The sequence below is a fragment of the Schistocerca piceifrons genome, chromosome 3 (genome assembly GCF_021461385.2).
Source record: "Schistocerca piceifrons isolate TAMUIC-IGC-003096 chromosome 3, iqSchPice1.1, whole genome shotgun sequence".
NCBI lineage: Eukaryota > Metazoa > Arthropoda > Insecta > Orthoptera > Acrididae > Schistocerca > Schistocerca piceifrons.
This window is the reverse complement of record NC_060140.1, coordinates 277,750,138-277,771,292: the sequence shown is the minus strand read 5'-3', so window position 1 is coordinate 277,771,292 and position 21,155 is coordinate 277,750,138. Positions and strand designations below refer to the sequence as shown.

The window sequence follows — 21,155 nt, the reverse complement described above, 5'->3', positions numbered from 1 at the left end:
GCCCAAAAATTGGTTGACATTAACCTGCATTCGTTTAATGACAGCAGCAATCAGCGCAGGAACTGAAACCAAATGCCGTTCCAAGTCGGTTAGAATCTTCCTGCGACCACTATTCTTACGCCATGTTACGTGATTCATTCCATCATGCTTTATAGACATTTCAGAAAGTCCTCGGTGATATACCAAAAAATAGGGCAACTTCACTCACGATCTGGCTATGGGCACCTCCTAAAACGATAGCTTCTGTTTCCACGTCGACGTCTCTTGCTGGCAGACAAGAAATATATGAGAAAGGTAATAGAGCTGATTTTTTATCTAACAAAGTTTTTATTTTTTTCAAACAACAATATTGTCCCATTCAAAGTAGTTCCCTTCGAGAGCTACACACCGGCAGAATCATTGTTCGCAGTGTTGGTAGAAGCGCTGAAAACCTTCAGCTTTTAGGACCTCTAAGTATGTCGGTCACATTCTTTTGAATTTCCTCCAGAGCCCCAAAATGACTTTCTTTTAAGACAGTTTTCAATTTCTGGAAAAGAAAAGTCACAAGGACCCAAATCAGTTGAACAGGAGGCTTTGGAACAACAGGAGTGCCTTTTGAGGTCAAAAATTCCGTGACGGAACTGGCTGTTTGAGATGAGGCCTTGTCATTTTATGCACAATGCCCCTACGGTTCAAAAACCAAATCAGCAGTGTTTTGATCTTTGATCAGTGTAACAACCACTATTGTTAATCGAACATGTCATTATCCGCTTCCTAAAACTATCAGTAAATGAAATAAATACGTCGTTAACTTCTTGGAATGGAGAGAGGCAATCTCGTCGTAATGTAGCACACCAGGAGGTCGTCTTATAAACCCAAAAGTTAATTATTTCTTTTCCTATGCTTTCTAAAAACAGTCTTTCTAGCAGTTGGAACTGTAATGAATAAAAACTATGAAAATATATTCCTCGATTATGTACGACACAGCAAAGCTGGGAAGACTACCTTCGATGATACACCAAAAAACAGGGCTACTGCACTTTCGATGAAAATTTCATTCTTCTGTAAGCTTTGATGTACTCACCGGAGGGCCAGCATCGCCTTTTTCTCCTGTCGGTCCCGGAATCGGAATCTCTGAAACATAAACCGATTGACTGAAATTGAGTTTTTTTCTAAACTCAAGAATAAGTTTGATACAATTTTTTCATTAAATAATGGAAACGTTGGACAGGTACATTTAACAGTCATAGCTGTAAAGGAGTTTCTGGTAAGTTAGAAACTAAGTAGACAGATACATATTTCTACAACACTTTCAGTTATTCAGCTGAAAAAAAAAAACAAAAAAAAAAAAAACGAATTTCCGTCTGTAAATACACACATCAAAATTAGTTTTACATCACTTCGGTTCCGGGAGTTCCGGAACCTGTACAGAAAACTGGAACAGAGATCAATATAAACTTCATTTCCGGCCCTTTTATTGATCATGAAAACCACACATTGCATGTTGTTTCACCATGCCGCGAGATCTTCAGAGGTAACGGTCCAGATTGCTGTACACACCGGTACTTCTAATGCCCAGTAGCACGTCCTCTTGCGTTGATACATACCTGTATTCGTCGTGGCATACTATCCACAAGTTCATCAACGCACTGTTGGTCCAGATTGTCCCACTCCTCAACGGCGATTCGACGTAGAGCCCTCAGAGTGGTTGGTGGGTCACGTCGTCCATAAACAGCCCTTTTCTATCTATCCCACGCATGTTCCATAGGGTTCATGTCCGGAGAACATGCTGGCCATTCTAGTCGAGCGATGTCGTTATTCTGAAGGAAATCCGACGATCGTCTGGTTGAAGGCATATGTGACACTCATGGGTGAAGAGAACGTGATGCCAATCCTGAGCGGTCTATTCGGCATGTTGTTGGGCCCATCTGCACCGCGCTGCATGGTGTCGTGGTTGCAAAGATGGACTTCGCCATGGACGTCTGGAGTGAAGTTGCGCATCATGCACCTATTACTCACAGGTTCCTCCGAGCCATAATACGTAGGTAGGGGTCATCCAGTGCAGCAGTAGCCCTTAGGTCGGCCTGAGCGAGGCATGCAGTCGACAGTTCCAGTCTCTTTGTATCTCCTCCATGTCCGAACAACATCGCTTTGGTTTCCTCCGGGACGCCTGTACACTCCCCTTGTTGAGAGCCCTTCCTAGCACAAAGTAACGATGCGGACGCGATCGAACCGCGGTATTGACCGTCTATGCATAGTTGAACTACAGACAACGCGAGCAGTGTACCTTCTTCCTGGTGAAATGAGTGTAACTGATCGGCTGTCTGACCCCCTCCGTCTAATAGGCGCTGTTCATGCATGATTGTCTACAACTTCGGGCGAGTTTAGTGACATCTCTGAACAATCAAAGGGACTGTTGTCTGTGACAGAATATCCACAGCCAACGTCTGTCTTCAGGAGTTCTGAGTACCGGAGTGATACAAAACATTTTTTGATGTGTGTATGATGTCTCACTCCGCCCGAGAACAACGCACAGAACGTTAATATAACCATGTGAAACTGTCAGGAAAAACTTCTTCTCTGAGATATTGTTCAACTCGCAAAACACAGTCGCACATTCTTCGAACTTGGTGAACATCAGAGAACCATTCTGCATTTTTATCGTTTAGTGGTAGGTTCGTATTGTAACACCAAGTCCCGTAACTCTTTTCAGAAAAGGACTGTCCGCGTTTTTCATTTCAATAAAGACGCAACAGGTGCCTACGCCTTGTTGCTTATGTTCGGGAGCCAGGCGTAGGACACAAACTTTGCACACATTTTTACATTCTTGAAAACATTCTGATGAGTGTCTCGAACATTTGACTAAGAAATGATCAGTTCGTTGCTCCATTGCGATTCGTGACACAATACTGGCACACTACGGTCGCACGTCCACAGATTAACACTGCCTGCTAACCGGTCGAATGAACATCTGCAGTTTGCAGTTATTAGTTCAAGCTGCCATCGTAGATGCTGTGCTGACATCGCTTATATGCCAGGAATAAAACCAGTCTCGGAACTTTTTGGACGGACAGTGTGTATACAAAACCACATCAGAGACTGTGCCCACAGCCAGAGATCAAACGCCAGAGCACATCAACCTGTCCGTAGTGTAATCAGTCAGAAATCCGAGGTCTGATGAGCAGAGCCCGAAACGTGTGGTAAACTAGAGGATGAACGTCAGTCAAGGTAGACACAACACTGGCGTGACTAGACGGTGCTTATTCCGGAGTCCTTGGCAGAGGCGTTGCCTATTGGAGCCTACTAAAGCTCTGTATAGGGCGACACAGAGCCTCACACGGCACTGTCTCTAGCGGTGTCCGCAGCAGCTGCTGCAGTTAGGCACAGACGGTGCCCTTGGCTTTAAGGCTCGTCCAGTCAACTGGCGATTCTTAGTGGACTGTTTTGCAGAAGTTTTTGACAAGCTTTTTATGTTTTCGAGAGTGCTAATGAATACGAATTTTCAAAATCCCACCACAATTTCAGAAACCGGTCTAAAATGAATAAAAAACAAGTCGAGTGGGACTTCTTTGAGTTTTGCGATTACAATTCAGAAATGACAATTTTCGGCAAAGTTAACTATTTATGAAAATAAAGAGCATAAATTTCCTACGAATTACAGGGTGTTACAAAAAGGTACGGCCAAACTTTCAGGAAACATTCCTCACACACAAATAAAGAAAAGATGTTACGTGGACATGTGTCCGGAAACGCTTAATTTCCATGTTAGAGCTCATTTTAGTTTCGTCAGTATGTACTGTACTTCCTCGATTCACCGCCAGTTGGCCCAATTGAAGGAAGGTAATGTTGACTTCGGTGCTTGTGTTGACATGCGACTCATTGCTCTACAGTACTAGCATCAAGCACATCAGTACGTAGCATCAACAGGTTAGTGTTCATCACGAACGTGCTTTTGCAGTCAGTGCAATGTTTACAAATGCGGAGTTGGCAGATGCCCATTTGATGTATGGATTAGCACGGGGCAATAGCCGTGGCGCGGCACGTTTGCATCGAGACAGATTTCCAGAACGAAGGTGTCCCGACAGGAAGACGTTCGAAGCAATTGATCGGCGTCTTAGGGAGCACGGAACATTCTAGCCTATGACTTGCGACTGGGGAAGACCTAGAATGACGAGGACACCTGCAATGGACGAGGCAATACTTCGTGCAGTTGACGATAACCCTAATGTCAGCGTCAGAGAAGTTGCTGCTGTACAAGGTAACATTGACCACGTCACTGTATGGAGAGTGCTACGGGAGAACCAGTTGTTTCCGTACCATGTACAGCGTGTGCAGGCACTATCAGCAGCTGATTGGCCTCCACTGGCGCGAAATTTGAACAGACATTATCTCCCAGATGTAGAAGCACGCCTACCAACTTTCGATAATGTCGCACAGCTCTTTCTTGGTGTGGCAGTTTTTTCCCGTCAGTGTATAATGCACACTGATGATTGTGTTTTAGCCCTGCGTCACCGTGCCAGTAACGTCGCCTAACGGCAAGTCACGACGCTAACACTACTAACGGTAAATTCTGTACCGCACAGCTTCACATAATTCCTGTAACGTTGGGTAACCCATACTGTAAATAGTTCCTGTCGACACTGGCTCAAATAGCGAAAGCTTAATTGTAACCACTCTGTACAGATATACACTACTGGCCATTAAAATTGCTACACCACGACGATGACGTGCTACAGACGCGAAATTTAACCGACAGGAAGAAGATGTTGTGATATGCTAATGATTAGCTTTTCAGAGCATTGACACAAGGTTGGCGCCGGTGGTGACACCTACAACGTGCTGACATGAGGAAAGTTTTTAACCGATTTCTCATACACAAACAGCAGTTGACCAGCGTTGCGTGGTGAAACGTTGTTGTGATGCCTCGTGTAAGGAGGAGAAATGCGTACCATCACGTTTTCGACTTTGATAAAGGTCGGATTGTAGCCTATCGTGATTGCGGTTTATAGTATCGCGAAATTGCTGCTCGCGTTGGCCGAGATGCAATGACTGTTAGCAGAATATGGAATCGGTGGGTTCAGGAGGGTAATAATGAACGCCGTGCTGGATCCCAACGGCCTCGTATCACTAGCGGTCGAGATGACAGGCATCTTATCCGCATGGCTGAGTCAACAGATGGGGACGTTTGCAAGACAACAACAATCTGCACGAACAGTTCGACGACGTTTGCAGCAGCATAGACTATCAGCTCGGAGACCATGGATGCGGTTCCCCTTGCCGCTGCATCACAGACAGGAGCGCCTGCGATGGTGTACTCAACGATGAACATGGGTGCACGAATGGACGAATCCAGGTTCTGTTTACAGCATCATGATGGTGGCATCCGTGTTTGGCGACATCGCGGTGAACGCACATTGGAAGCGTGTATTCGTCATCGCCGTACTGGCGTATCACCCGGCGTGATGTTACGGGCTGCCAATGGTTACACGTCTCGGTCACCTCTTGTTCACATTGACGGCACTTTGAACAGTGGCCAGCACATTCTCCAGATTTCTCACCAATTGAAAACGTCTGGTCAATGGTGGTCGAGCAACTGGCTCGTCACAATACGCCAGTCACTACTCTTGATGAACTGTGGCATCGTGTTGAAGCTGCATGGGCGGCTGTACATGTACACGCCATCCAAGCTCTGTTTGACTCAATGCCCAGGCGTATCAAGGCCGTTATTACGGCCAGAGGTGGTTATTCTGGGTACTGATTTCACAGGATTGCGTGAAAATGTAATCACATGTCAGTTGTAGTGTAATATATTTGTCCAATGAATACCCGTTTATCATCTGCATATCTTCTTGGTGTAGCAATTTTAATGGCCAGTAGTGTATGACAGATAGCCCATGGTAATTAACGTGTTGTGCTTTCAGGTGCAAGGATAATAATAATAGTAACATTAAATTTGTGCTACGGGGATACGTCACTGACATTCTGCGTCCTCGTGTGTTACATCTCATGCGACAGCATCGTGACGTCATCTCTCAACAGGGCAATGATTGTTCACACACGGGACGCACCTCTACGAACTATATGCGCTACTTTGAGGTAGTTGCGTTGCCAGCAATATCCCCAGATCCGTCCTCAACCAATGTGTGCGTCCAACTTGCTCAACTTTGTTCCCGTGTCGTAACCGGAATATCAAGGACCAGTTACAACAATTGTGGGCATGCTTGCTTGAGGAAAGGTTTTATGGGGGCCACGTCATAAGTGAGCTCATACTACCAAGATGTTTGTAAAAGTGACTCGATTTTGTAGTCACCGAAATAACATGACATACCTCTTCAAGGTGTGCAAGATGTATGAGACAGTCGAAATACTTTAAGACTTCAAGAAGAATTTAATTATTCCAATCACAAAGAAAGCAGGTGCTGTTGCGAAGTTACCGAACTATAAGCTTAGTAAGCCATGACTGCAAAATACTACGACGAATTCTTCATGGAAGAATGGAAAAACTGGTGGAAGCCGATCTCGGGGAAGACCAGTTTGGATACCGGAGAAATGTAGGAACACACGAGCCAATACTGACCCGATGACTTCTATTAGAAGATAGATTAAGGAATGGAAAATATAGGTTTATAGCATTTATAGACTTAGAGAAAGCTTTTGACAAAGTTGGGTGGAAAAATCTCTTTGAAATTCTGAAGGTAGCAGTGGTAAAGTATAGGAAGCGAAAGGCTATGTACAACTTGTACAGTAACCAGACGGCTGTTATAAATGTCGAGGGGCGTGAAAGGGAAACGGTGGTTGACGAGGGAGTGAGGCAGGGTTGTAGCCTATCCCCGATGTTGTTCAGCTTGTACCATGAGCAAGCAGTAAAGCAAATAAAAGAAAAGTTTAGAGTAGGAATTAAAGTTCAGGGAGAAGAGATAAAAACTTTGCAATTTGTTGATGACACTTTAAGGACTTGGAAGAGCTGTTAAACGTGATGGACATTGTCTTGAAAGGAGGATATAAGCAAAATAAGGATAATGGAATGTAGTCGATTCAAATTAGGCGATGTTGAAGGACTTATACGTATTAGGAAACGAGGCATTTAAAGTAGTAGATGAGTTTTGTTATTTGAGCAGTAGAAAAAATGTTCAAATGTATGTGAAATCTTATGGGACTTAATTGCTAAGGTCATCAGTCCCTAAGCTTACACACTACTTAACCTAAACTATCCTAAGGACAAACACACACACCCATGCCCGAGGGAGGACTCGAACCTTCGCCGGGATCAGCCACACAGTCCATGACTGCAGCGCCGTTCACCGCTCGGCTAATCCCTAGCGGCTGAGCAGTAGAGTAACTGATGATGGACGAAGTAGAGAGGATATAAAACGTAGACTGGCAATGGAAAGAATTGTATTTCTGAAAAACAGAAATTTGCTAACAACGAATACAGATTTAAGTACTAGGAAGTCTTTTCAGAAAGTAATTGTATGGAGTGTAGCCATGTATGGAAGTGAAACATGGCTGTTAAAAGGGATTAGAAGCTTTTGAAATGTGCTACAGAAGAATGAAGAGGCTTGTACAGGGTAGACTAGCATCTAGATCTGCATCGAACCAGTCTTCGGACTGAAGACCACAGCAGAAACAAATAACAACTCTCTCAACCTGTGAAGTTTCATTTCATTTCCTCCTCCCCATCTGGATGCTTCACGTTTTTTTGTCAGCCAGTGTCCTAGACTTCGCTGACGGATGCGGAATCGCGTGCAACGTAGGCGGCATGCTGGCCTGGCGAGTAAAAGCTTAGGTTGCAACTCGGTGGGCTGGGGTAGTGGGGGGATGGCAAGGTGCCTGAAGGAGGCCGGGCTGGTCCGCAAGATTGTGCACAATTCCACGGCTCGGCATGCCAACTGGGCTGGCCTGTGTAGTGTATGCGCTAAGCCGCTGGTACACACTGGTCTGGCTGGAATTGCATTGTGCATGGCTGCCATGCCCTTGGCATATGCTGTAAACGGTAACCTCTTCTGAGGGAGGGAATACCACCGTGTGCAATTGCTGCACGTTTAAAATGGGGCCCCATATTCAGTCTCGCCAGGCTGGAGTACTCACCCAGTATTGCCGGCGGGGGAGGCGGCGTGATGAACGGCGGGCCGCCTGTACTGGCCTCGTCACTGTCCCAGTCGTCGCCCTCCTGAAGCAAAACGAAATAATCGTCAGTCACTGCTAGTACGCAGATCGCTAAGTAGTGTAGATAGCCACCAGAGGCTTGTGGAACATTTATGTTGTTGGCAGCTGAGATAGAATCGTATGTATAGTGTGTCCTGTAGTTAACATCATTTCATTCTTATGAAGTGCTGGTCTGGACCAAGCGAATTAAAATGCATCGCCACAAAGTGTGTGTACAGCGCTAGTGGAGAGCTGTATGAGTGCTTCCAACTGTATATAACAGTCTAGCCACATTAAAGCGACTACCTCCTGCGTTCGGCATCAAACTGCAATAAGCACTCGCAGGCTATCACTGATAATGGAGGATGTATAAAATGTGACGGGGGACGCGGAAAACAATGCAGTCATTTCTCTGTATGTCCATCTTTTTAGAGATGGTTATGGGACTCTGCTGTTCGATCAAAAATGTCAAATTAAAACCTTCCAGTCGTCAAATTTCCAACCTTATTTTATTTGGCAACGAGTTCCAGCGTTTTACTACGTCATCTTCAAGCCCCTGACCGACGTGAATGAAGAATCTACCTCGGTTGTGATAAAAACAGGGAACAGCAGTAATGGTGCCGGCCGCTGTGGCCGAGCGGTTCTCGCCGCTTCAGTCTGGGACCGCGCGACCGCTACGGTCGCGGGTTCGAATCCTGCCTCGGGCATGGATGTGTGTGATGTTCTTACGTTAGCTGGGTTTAAGAACACTACTGGCCATTAAAATTTCTACACCACGAAGGTGTGCTACAGACGCGAAATTTAACCGAGAGGAAGAAGTTGCGATGATATGCAAATGATTATCTTTTCAGAGCATTCACGCAAGGTAGGCGCCGGTGGCGACACCTACAACCTGCTGACGCGAGGAAAGTTTCCAACCGATTTCTCATGTACAAACAGCAGCTGACCGGCGTTGCCTGGTTAAACGTTGTTGTGATGCCTCGTGTAAGGAGGAGAAATGCTTACCGTCACGCTTCGCGTTGGTCGAGAACCAATGACTGTTAGCAGAACTCGGTGGGTTCGGAACGCCGTTCTGGATCCCAACGGCCTTGCATCACTAGCAGTCGAGATGACAGACATCTTATCTGCACGGCCTTAACGGATCGTGCAGCCACGTCTCGACCCCTGACTCAATAGATGGGGACGTTTGCAAGACAACAACCATCTGCACGAACAGTTCGACGAAGTTTGCAGCAGCATGGACTAGCAGCTCGGAGACCATGGCTGCGGTGACCCTTGACGCTGTATCACAGACAGGAGCGCCTGCGATGGTGTACTCAACGACGAACCTGGGTGCACGAATGGCAAAACGTCATTTTTTCGGGTGAATCCAGGTTATGTTTACAGCATCATGATGATCGCATCCGTGTTTGGCGACATCGCGGTGAACGCACATTGGAAGCGTGTATTCGTCATCGCCATACTGGCGTATCACCCGGCGTGATGGTATGGGATGCCATGGGTTACACGTCTCGGTCACCTCTTGTTCGCATTGACGGCACTTTGAACAGTGGGCGTTACATTTCAGATGTGTTACGACCCGTGGATCTACCTTTCATTCGATCCCTGCGAAACCCAACATTTCAGCAGGATAATGCACGACCACATTTTGCAGGTCCTGTATGGGCCTCTCTGGATACAGAAAATGTTCGACTGCTGCCCTGGCCAGCACATTCTCCTGATCTCTCACCAACTGAAAACGTCTGGTCAATGGTGGCCGAGCAACTGGCTCGTCACAATACGCCAGTCACTACTCTTGATGAACTGTGGTATCGTGTTGAAGCTGCATGGGCAGCAGTACCTGTACACGTCATCCAAGCTCTATTTGACTCAATGCCCAGGCGTATCAAGGCCGTTATTACGGCCAGAGATGGTTGTTCTGGGTACTGATTTCTCAGGATCTACGCACCCAAATTGCGTGAAAATGTAATCACATGTCAGTTCTAGTATAATGTATTTGTCCAATGAATACTCGTTTATCATCTACATTTTTTCTTGGTGTAGTAGTTTTAATGGCCAGTGGTGTATTTCAAGCAATATGCTTAGGTATAAGATTAGATCTTTGACGAATTGTATCAAGTGCGACCACAGAGCTTTAAATGTCATATGATGCATGCGCAGTGGTAAAAAAACTTGTAATGTTTGCTTTCATTTCGCTAGGAATCATGATAGTAAGTAATGTGTATGTAATACGTTGATTGGATTTATGTCTAAATTCATGGCTGACTTAACGTTCTCGTCTTTGGTAGTGCTAAGGCCTCCTCCTGTGCAGACGGCGAGGAATCTGCTTTATTGTTTGCATATGACGTGAAACAGGACTGGATACGAGAATAATGTCCTCTTAACATTGTAAAATATGCATTGGCGCACATCATGGTGAGGGCGGAATTGGATGTGAAGATCACAATTGTCAAGTAAATAAATACAATAAAAATTCAGACGGAACACGTTGTTTATGAAATACTCTAGGACTGTAGACAAAAGAAACAGAAAATAATGCAAGAGAATAATCAACAAAAACAATTATTGTGGTTTATGGTTAGTTAAAAGCCAATACTGAGAAGCAACAGATGGTAAATTTCACGGGTTAGTATTTGGAATAAAAGACAGGCTACGATTCAATGGAAATATAAAATGTGATAGTGATGCAGTTATGGTGCATCGGATTAGAGAGGGTTGCAGTACGAAGGTGACGGGTTTGACACTGGTAGCAAGTAAAGAGGCAATAACTTTGAGTGTTATATGTTTGAACTAGGCTTGTGTGCCACATGGAAATATAACCGACATTGTACAGTGCATGATGTGGTCGACCTCTGGAGCGTCTTACGAGCAGGTACAATGCGAAATTTGCTCCACTGCCAAAGAATGTGCAATCCACAAAAATAAATCGGTCCACTTTAATATTGTTTCCGAATATAATGGTTCAAATGGCTCTGAGCACTATGCGACTTAACTTCTGAGGTCATCAGTCGCCTAGAACTTAGAACTAATTAGACCTTACTAACCTAAGGACATCACACACATCCATGTCCGAGGCAGGATTCGAGGCTGTGACCGTAGCGGTCGCTCGGTTCCAAACCTTAGCGCCTAGAACAGCACGGCCACTCCGGCCGGCGAATATAATGTAATCTGTAGATGTAGACAGGCCGAATTCCTCAATTGATGGAATATATGGGATGGAAGAACGGTAGACAATATGTACTCGCCCAAAATGATAGTACACTGAATAACAAATGAGGCATGTTCACTATCAGGACACGTATTTCCGCACTGCGGCTCTCCTCAGCTACTGAAATCGAAGGATTGCTTGAGTTGGAGCGTTTTAGTGGCTGAAATTAGCCCTCTGAATTTCTCTGAACCTACTAGACGTGGCGGAATGATGTAGTCAGTTTTCTTGAAAGATGCGGGTGTCAATTCTAGAGACAAATTGCGATGAAAAACTAGTAACCATTATTTCCTCAGAAACGTGTCCTTTTGATAACTGATTAAGAGGTATCGAAAACATGTCAGAAAAAAACTCAAAACTCTTGATAAAAATATTTGATTAAAGACTTGAGCAACAGAACAAGAATGAGTAAGTCTAAATATGCAAGAGAACATTTTATGATTCACCCGCTCAGAGTCTCAGATAGAAGAGCCGGCCGAAGTGGCCGTCGCAGGTTCGAATCCTGCCTCGGGCATGGATGTTTGTGATGTCCTTAGGTTAGTTAGGTTTAACTAGTTCTAAGTTCTAGGGGACTAATGACCTCAGCAGTTGAGTCCCATAGTGCTCAGAGCCATTTGAACCATTTTTCTCAGATAGAAGAGCATTTGTTGTACCTCTGTAGGTTTTCATAACCGTCTTCAATGAAGAAAAAGCGAAGAAGATTAGACGTTAATGCCCGTAAACAACGATGTCATTAGAGACAAAGCGCAAGCTCAGATTAGGGAAGGATGGGGATGGAAATTGGCCATGCCCTTTCAAGGGAACCATCCCAGCAATTTCCTCGAACGATTCAGAGATCTCAGGGAAACCTAAATCTTCATGGCCGGACAGGGATTTGGACCGTCGTCCTTCCGAATACGAGTCCAGTACGCTGACAATTGCGCCACCTCGCTCGGTAGTTGTCACTGGAGGTAATACATTCTAGCTTGTTAGGCTGCATCATGTTGTTCAGACTTCTTGTTCACAATCAACGTTCAGCTGTTCAGCTAAGCAAAGACACCAGAAAATCCTGGGGCAGATTTCAGCCGATGGGTCAAAGTTTCTATTGTGAGGAAGGAATGTGAAGAGGCAGATAATGCCAAGAAGATTTAGCTTTTTGTTTTTAGTATCCTTAGTATCATATGCGGAGTAGCCTTAGGCACATTTGATGGGAGAGGTAACAGACATCAAAAGCACAGAACATGGACGGCCAGTATAAATTTGATTCCAGCAGATAGTCTCGAGAAACTTGGTAGAAGCTGGTCGATTTTGAAATTCGTTGCTACTGGTGTGTCAAGCAGAATGCAAGAAACATTGGTGAGTTGGTTGGACTTGGTACTTTGTGGATCCTCATTCTGAGAGTCTATGGATATACTGGTCCAAGTGAAAGGTGCACTGTGACGATTTGTCCGTTAACTCATTTTTGCAGATTGTATACGCCATTCTACGGCTAAAGATGGAACTCTCAGGGAAGACATGTTACCTGTAACACATGCCAATTGTTGAAACATTATGTGATTGCCCTACCATTTTAAATAATTCACTAGCCGAGCAGTCGCTCAGTAACAGCTACAGTTAGTAAATAACGTCCTGTGACGTGACGTGTTTATTGTGGAAACGCCGTCAGAGATACAGTGAACTACTGACTTTGAAAGCCGCTGCGCGAAGGGGGGACAAAAGGAGATCATTTTTACACATTCTTTTGATGTACGAGATATTCTCGATGAACAGTTACTCATTCTTCTATCTCTCGTAATTTGTGTCGGACACGCAGGTCTTGCCACTGTATTATTACTGTTTAAGGAAATATTATTTTAGTGTAATGTGAAAGTGCCATACTGCATAGCAATAGATTCATGTGAGAAGCTATATTGTACGACGTGTATCTGGATATGTTAAAAGATGTAAGTTCGTTATACACTCCTGGAAATTGAAATAAGAACACCGTGAATTCATTGTCCCAGGAAGGGGAAACTTTATTGACACATTCCTGGGGTCAGATACATCACATGATCACGCTGACAGAACCACAGGCACATAGACACAGGCAACAGAGCATGCACAATGTCGGCACTAGTACAGTGTACATCCACCTTTCGCAGCAATGCAGGCTGCTATTCTCCCATGGAGACGATCGTAGAGATGCTGGATGTAGTCCTGTGGAACGGCTTGCCATGCCATTTCCACCTGGCGCCTCAGTTGGACCAGCGTTCGTGCTGGACGTGCAGACCGCGTGAGACGACGCTTCATCCAGTCCCAAACATGCTCAGTGGGGGACAGATCCAGGGTAGTTGACTTACACCTTCTAGAGCACGTTGGGTGGCACGGGATACATGCGGACGTGCATTGTCCTGTTGGAACAGCAAGTTCCCTTGCCGGTCTAGGAATGGTAGAACGATGGGTTCGATGACGGTTTGGATGTACCGTGCACTATTCAGTGTCCCCTCGACGATCACCAGTGGTGTACGGCCAGTGTAGGAGATCGCTCTCCACACCATGATGCCGGGTGTTGGCCTTGTGTGCCTCGGTCGTATGCAGTCCTGATTGTGGCGCTCACCTGCACGGCGCCAAACACGCATACGACCATCATTGGCACCAAGGCAGAAGCGACTCTCATCGCTGAAGACGACACGTCTCCATTCGTCCCTCCATTCACGCCTGTCGCGACACCACTGGAGGCGGGCTGCACGATGTTGGGGCGTGAGCGGAAGACGGCCTAACGGTGTGCGGGACCGTAGCCCAGCTTCATGGGGACGGTTGCGAATGGTCCTCGCCGATACCCCAGGAGCAACAGTGTCCCTAATTTGCTGGGAAGTGGCGGTGCGGTCCCCTACGGCACTGCGTAGGATCCTACGGTCTTGGCGTGCATCCGTGCGTCGCTGCGGTCCGGTCCCAGGTCGACGGGCACGTGCACCTTCCGCCGACCACTGGCGACAACATCGATGTACTGTGGAGACCTCACGCCCCACGTGTTGAGCAATTCGGCGGTACGTCCACCCGGCCTCCCGCATGCCCACTATACGCCCTCGCTCAAAGTCCGTCAACTGCACATACGGTTCACGTCCACGCTGTCGCGGCATGCTACCAGTGTTAAAGACTGCGATGGAGCTCCGTATGCCACGGCAAACTGGCTGACACTGACGGCGGCGGTGCACAAATGCTGCGCAGCTAGCGCCATTCGACGGCCAACACCGCGGTTCCTGGTGTGTCCGCTGTGCCGTGCGTGTGATCATTGCTTGTACAGCCCTCTCGCAGTGTCCGGAGCAAGTATGGTGCGTCTGACACACCGGTGTCAATGTGTTCTTTTTTCCATTTCCAGGAGTGTATATCGACTGCCATAAATTCAAAGTTAAATGGAACTTATGTATGGAATAATTACTTAGTATAGAACCTATGTCTAACAACTTTATGACCATACATATTTAATTTTCTTTTATGTTTCTGCAAATTTTGATGGTTCACAGTCACAAATTGTTTCGTCGAAATCGGATGGAAGTTGCATACGGCGAAATAGTTTCTCCGCACCTTACTCTACTGGTAAATGCATGATAAACTTCGGTCCCTTAGGAAATTCATGTTGAGCTATTCAAAAACAGTTATATTTTCAATAGTCATTTAGCCCTGACCAGTAAAGGTATTCAAAACCACTACAATAACTAGTTATGTCTATTGGCCTAAAATACAATATATATCATTATGTGCTTTTCTCTGCAAATATATTTCCACCGCCATTTATAGCTGTATGTTAAAGCACAAAAGTAAATACATTGTTATAATGTTTAACAGATCCTGGAGGAACTCTTCCCAGTTTTTTCGCAGGTAAGCATTTGTAAGATCAGGCTGTTCGTGTTCTGTCATTCTGCTGACGTAGCCATTCAATCGGATATGCGGTGCACTTGTAACCTTCACGTATTTTTGAAAGGAGCGTTGGAAGAAGAAATATTAGAGCTTAACGTCCCGTCCAACAGCACAGTCATTAGAGACGGAACACACGTCCGGATAACGAAAAGACGTGGAAGGAAATCGGTTGTACAATTTTCGAAGGAACCATCCCGGCATTTGCCTAAAGCGGTTGGGAAACCTAAATCGGGATGGCCAGAGCGGACTTGAGCCGTCGTCCCCAGGTTGCGAGTCCAGTGTGGTAACCACTTGCGCATCTCGCTCGGCAGGATGATTCGAATTCAGCGTCTCGAGAGATGCCGACTTCATTTGCGACTGGGAGCTAAAGCAATTTAATAACAAATGACAAGAATTGAGACCTGTCGCAGGAACAGTCCTAGCATTCGATTCAAGTGATTTGGGGGAAACAGTGGAGTTCTGAAGCCAGTCCGCCTCGGTGGCTGCGGGTTCCTGACCGAAGAGGCCTTAGTTCGGATCCCGAGCTGGTCGGATATTTTCTCCGTTTGGGGACTGGGTGCTGCGTTGTTCTTACTTTCGTATTGTCGTGACTGACGAGAAAATCTTCTCCAAAACACTGTCCCATCATCTTTCCGTTATTGAGATGGTTGAATGGGTGCGAACCATAAGCCAATAAATTGAAATTAAAGACAGAGACAGACAGAGAGACAGACAGAGAGAGAGAGAGAGAGAGAGAGAAAGAGAGAAAGAGGTGAAGAAAGAAAAAAAATCTTGAAACCTGTCGGCTAAACCACGACGTAATCACCTCTCCTCCACGATAACAGCCAAATATCACAGCCGCTGCACATCCTTCTGGCAGGTACACATACTAGATTACTCGTGCAATCTTCAATCAAACGGCTTAGACAACATCTAGCGAGTGAGCGGAGTGGACAAATTCGGAGAGTTTTCAGGTAGATCGTGCTTATAGAAACAATAAGATAGCTAAAGTCAGAGCGTTAGAAGCAAACCATCATGCGGTAAGTAAGCGTTAGTACTGCAATAAGTTTGTGCTGAGATGGTTAATGGCGGCGATATCATCAGCAGGTTGTTATGAGGTGTGCTGCCATCTGCAGGCGCCGCGCCGAACCACTCACGAGGAAGTCGTCCTGCGGCTCCACGGAATTCAGCGCCTGCAACAAGAGCAGTATGTGGAAGATTACACGGCCAAAGTTCCTGATCAGTATGACGAACATAATCGAATTATTTGTGCAAGACAAAGGCGCCAATGACGTATCGTGCATATATGTTTTGCATCTAAGAATAGTTGGCGATCAACCGAGTGACATTAAATTATACTTTTTAAGAAAACAAAGTGAATATCATCCAGATATGTACCGGGTGATCAAAAAGTCAGTATAAATCTGAAAACTGAATAAATCACGGAATAATGTAGATAGAGAGGCACAAATTGGCACACATGCTTGGAATGACATGGGGTTTTATTAGAACCAAAAAAATACAAAGTTAAAAAAATGTCCGACAGATGGCGCTTCATCTGATCAGAATAGCAATAATTAACATAACAAAGTAAGACAAAGCAAAGATGATGTTCTTTACAGTAAATGCTCAATATTTCCACCATCATTCATCAACAATAGCTGTAGTCGAGGACTAATGTTGTGAACAGCACTACAAAGCATGTCCGGAGTTACGGTGTGGCATTGGCGTCGGATGTTGTCTTTCAGCATCCCTAGAGATGTCGGTCGATCACGATACACTTGCGACTTCAGGCAACCCCAAAGCCAATAATCTCACGGACTGAGGACTGGGGACCTGGGAGGCCAAGCATGACGAAAGTGGCGGCTGAGCACACGATCATCACCAAACGACGCGCGCAAGAGATCTTTCACGCGTCTAGCAATATGGGGTGTTTTTTGGTTCTAATAAAACCCCACGTCATTCCAAGCATGTGTGTCAATTTTTACCTCTCCATCTACTCGTACGTTATTCTGTGGTTTATTAAGTTTTCAAATTTATACTGACTTTTTAATCACCCGGTACATAGACGCCAAGCAGCTCAAATGAAATAGAGTTCATTCTTAGTTCGCGATAGGTCAATTTGTTGGTATTCAAGTATAGAGAAGGAAAGAATAAAAAATTGAGATTTAACGTGCTGTCGATGACGAGATGATTAAAGTCGAAGAAGTCTAAATGTACTTCACACATCGACGTGAAAAGCAGCCCAGAAAAAAATATTCTATTAAAGGTTCAGAGCTTCAAGTGAGGAACACTTTTAGTATGTGGCCAGCAGTAACAGCACTAATGTCAAGTGGCCATAAAAAAAACCCCACTCGGAACCAGTGATATCAAAGCGTGTCTACAGTGAGAATGAATCCAGGCTTACTTCACAAGGGAACCTCCCCATCGCACCCCCCTCAGATTTAGTTATAAGTTGGCACAGTGGATAGGCCTTGAAAAACTGAACACAGATAAATCGAGAAAACAGGAAGAAGTTGTGTGGAACTATGGAAAAAAATAAGCAAAATATACAAACTGAGTAGTCCATGCGCAACATATGCAACATCAAGGAGAGTGTACGCGCAGGAGCGCCGTGGTCCCGTGGTTAGCGTGAGCAGCTGCGGAACGAGAGGTCCTCGGTTCAGATCCTCCCTCGAGTGAAAAGTTTACTTTCGTTATTTTCGCAAAGTTATGATCTGTCCGTTCGTTCATTGACGTCTGATTAGTAGACGAAAGGACGTGCCTCTCCAATGGGAACCGAAAACATTTGATCGCAAGGTCATAGGTCAACCGATTCCTCCACAGGAAAACACGTCTGATATATTGTATACGACACTGGTGTCGGCATGTGCGTCACATGGCAGGAATATGTCGTTGACCCACCTAACTTGTAGTCTTGGCGAGTGGGTAAAAAGATTCTTCTACCTTGCCCGATTTAGATTTTCTTGTGGATGTGATAATCACTCCCAAAAAAGTGATGAAACATAAGAGTTTGTCACATAAACTGCAACAAATGAATGCATCAGTTTCACAGTCTCACAGTTTTCCCTGTGCTCTGTCAAAACATATGTTTTTAACGTTTTCAAATTTTTCCGTGTGTAGACCGTCAAATCCTGCATATGTCCAAGCAAATCTGAACATGTCTTGGAATTTTGGAGAGCGAAGTTGATTATGTGTGAGTGCCTGAACTTTGATAATTGTCGCAATATAAAAGATTAAACTTTTCACTCGAGGGAAGACTTCCGAACGCAGGAGTTCTCATTCCGCAGCTGCTCACGCTACCCACGGGACCACGGCGCTCCCGAGCTCATTCTGTTATTGATGTTGCCTATCTTGCGCATGGACTACTCAGTTTGTATATTTTGCTTATTTTTTCCATAGTTCCACACAACTTCTTCCTGTTTTCTCGACTGATCTGTGTTCAGTTTTTCAAGGCCTATCCTCTGTGCCAATTTATAACTAAATCTGAGGGGGCAGCGATGGGGAGGTTCCCTTGTCAGTACCTCAGCCAGGTCCCACGCGAATCATGACGCCTGCAGTAGAGATTTTCAACACTAAATGAGTGACTGATATAAATCTGCAGTCCGCATGCACTCGTACAATATTTGGTGCTGAGTGCATAATATCAGTATCATCTACTGTCGTTTGTACTCCTTTATTATGGAAACGCCGGCCGCGGTAGCCGAGCGGTTCTAGGCGCTACAGTCTGGAACCGCGCGACCGCTACGGTCGCAGGTTAGAATCCTGCCTCTGTCATGGATGTGTGTGATGTCCTTAGGTTAGTTAGGTTTAAGTAGTGTAAGTAGGCTGTTTGTTTTCTTATTGGCAACGTTACGCAGCGCTCTGTATGAAAATCACTGGCTGTGCTGTGTGCAGTCTGTGGCTAGTTTGCATTGTTGTCTGCCACTGTAGTGTTGGGCAGCTGGATGTTAACAGCGCGTAGCGTTGCGCAGTTGGAGGTGAGCCGCCAGCAGTGGTGGATGTGGGGAGAGAAATGGCGGAATTTTGAAATTTGTAAGGCTGGATGTCATGAACTGCTATATATATTATGACTTTTGATGACTATTAAGGTAAATACATTGTTTGTTCTCTATTAAAATCTTTCATTTGCTAACTATGCCTATCAGTAGTTAGTGCCTTCCGTAGTTTGAATCTTTTATTTAGCTGGCAGTAGTGGCGCTCGCTGTGTTGCAGTAGTTCGAGTAACCAAGATTTTTGTGAGGTAATGATTTGTGAAACGTATTGGTTAATGTTAGTCAGGGCCATTCTTTTGTAGGGATTTCTGAAAGTCAGATTGCGTTGCGCCAAAAAATATTGTGTGTCAGTTTAAGCACAGTCATGTATAATTTTTCTCAGGGGACGTTTCAGTAGTTCTAAGTCTAGGGGACTGATGACCTTAGAAGTTAAGTCCCATAGTGCTCAGAGCCATTTGAACAATTTTTTTGTTATGGAAACACAGAAACGAACACACTTGGTACCACTCTGAGCAAGCCTGTATTTCTCTACTTTTAGCATTGGGATCGTTACACGAGTTGTATGTATTCGGAGGTAATATGGTTCCTGAGTTCCCTTTGAAACGTGGACTGTTGGGGAAAGCCTTCTATTAGAAAAGTCGTTCAAATAAATTATCTTTACGCAAGTTACGCAAGGTATTAATCGCTGGCGAGATGTAGAGATACACTATCACGGTTTTCGTTTGTTATGAATGCCACACTTTGGAAGTGTAGCGTACCTGTCCAGTGTCAGTGTGACAAAATTACGAACAGCGAGCCCGAGTAGCCTGTAGGCAAAGAACACTTGGGTTTCCGGGATCGTTGGAGCTAGATAGGGTTTCCGGGATCGTTGGAGCTAGATACATCACGACATCTCTGCCTGCACTAATACTATGAATCCGATGGTTCAATTCAATTGCAATTTCAATGCCGTATCATAACAGTAATTTATGGTGAGATAGCTGCTTGCAAATGTACACTGGTGTAATATTTGATTTGCAGAAGTTTCAGATTTATAGATGCACCGACTTTGTGACCGAGGTTAAATACGTTGTTCAAAGCAAGAGGCTTTGTTTGATGCTTAGCAATCAATACTGGTATTTTATTTATACATCCGTGAATGTAGACAATGTAATACACACATTAAAAAAAAGTTTTGCATCACCTCGGTTCCGAAAGTTCCTGAACTTTTACAGAAAACTGGAATAGAGATAAACATAAACGTCATTTCGGCCCTTTCCATTGCTCATGAAAACCACACATTGCATGTTGTACCACCATACAGCGATACCTTCAGAAGTAGTGGTCCAGGCTTCTGTACAACCGCTACCTCTAATACTCAGTAGGACGTCCTCTTGCATTGACGCATGCCTGTATTCGTCGTGGCATACTATCCACAAGTTCATCAACGCACTGTTCGTCCAGATTTTTCCACTCCTCGACGACGATTCGGGTAGATCCTTCAGAGTGGATGCTGGGTCAGGTCTTCCATAAACATCCCTTTTCAATCTATTCCCAGGCATGTTCGATAGGGTTCATATCTGGAGAACATGCTGGCCACTCTAGTCAAGTGATGTCGTTATCATGAAGGGAGTTGAGCCGTGCGTGGCTCGTGTTCGTGCCATCTCTCTCTTTTACATTTTGTTTTTACTCTACTGTCACCTCGACTGTTAATTCATTACTGGTGTTACTGACTTGCTGCCTTGCCTGCCCGTGAGTGGCAGCAGCAGAGCTTAAGCCCTGGCGTAGTATCTTTGCTGACTGCTATTACTTTTCGGCTGTCGTGTGTTCGAAGTTAGTTCATATCTGGTAGTGAGTTGCAACGAGCCAGGAGTGGAGTTCGGACCTGGCAGTCGGTCAGTTGGGACGCGGCAGGAGTCGGTGCGGTTGGAGCTGCAGTGAGTGATGAACATGGTTTCAATAGGGACGGTCTTCGTTGATCGTCGGTTGGTCGTCTT

At 45.2% G+C, this 21,155-nt stretch overlaps 1 protein-coding gene across 3 annotated transcripts in view; it reads right to left on the bottom strand.

Moving 5' to 3' along the window:
- The window catches only part of LOC124788124 (collagen alpha-1(XVIII) chain-like), a 674,174-nt gene that overhangs the window by 148,975 nt on the left and 504,044 nt on the right, over positions 1–21,155 (bottom strand). For all 3 annotated transcript variants that reach the window (XM_047255257.1, XM_047255259.1, XM_047255258.1), the window contains exons 7-9: positions 16,342–16,377; positions 8,068–8,149; positions 1,064–1,113 (exon numbers count right to left, since the gene is read on the bottom strand). In XM_047255257.1, the coding sequence (XP_047111213.1) occupies positions 1,064–1,113; positions 8,068–8,149; positions 16,342–16,377 (168 nt within the window). The remainder of the gene's footprint in view (positions 1–1,063; positions 1,114–8,067; positions 8,150–16,341; positions 16,378–21,155) is intronic.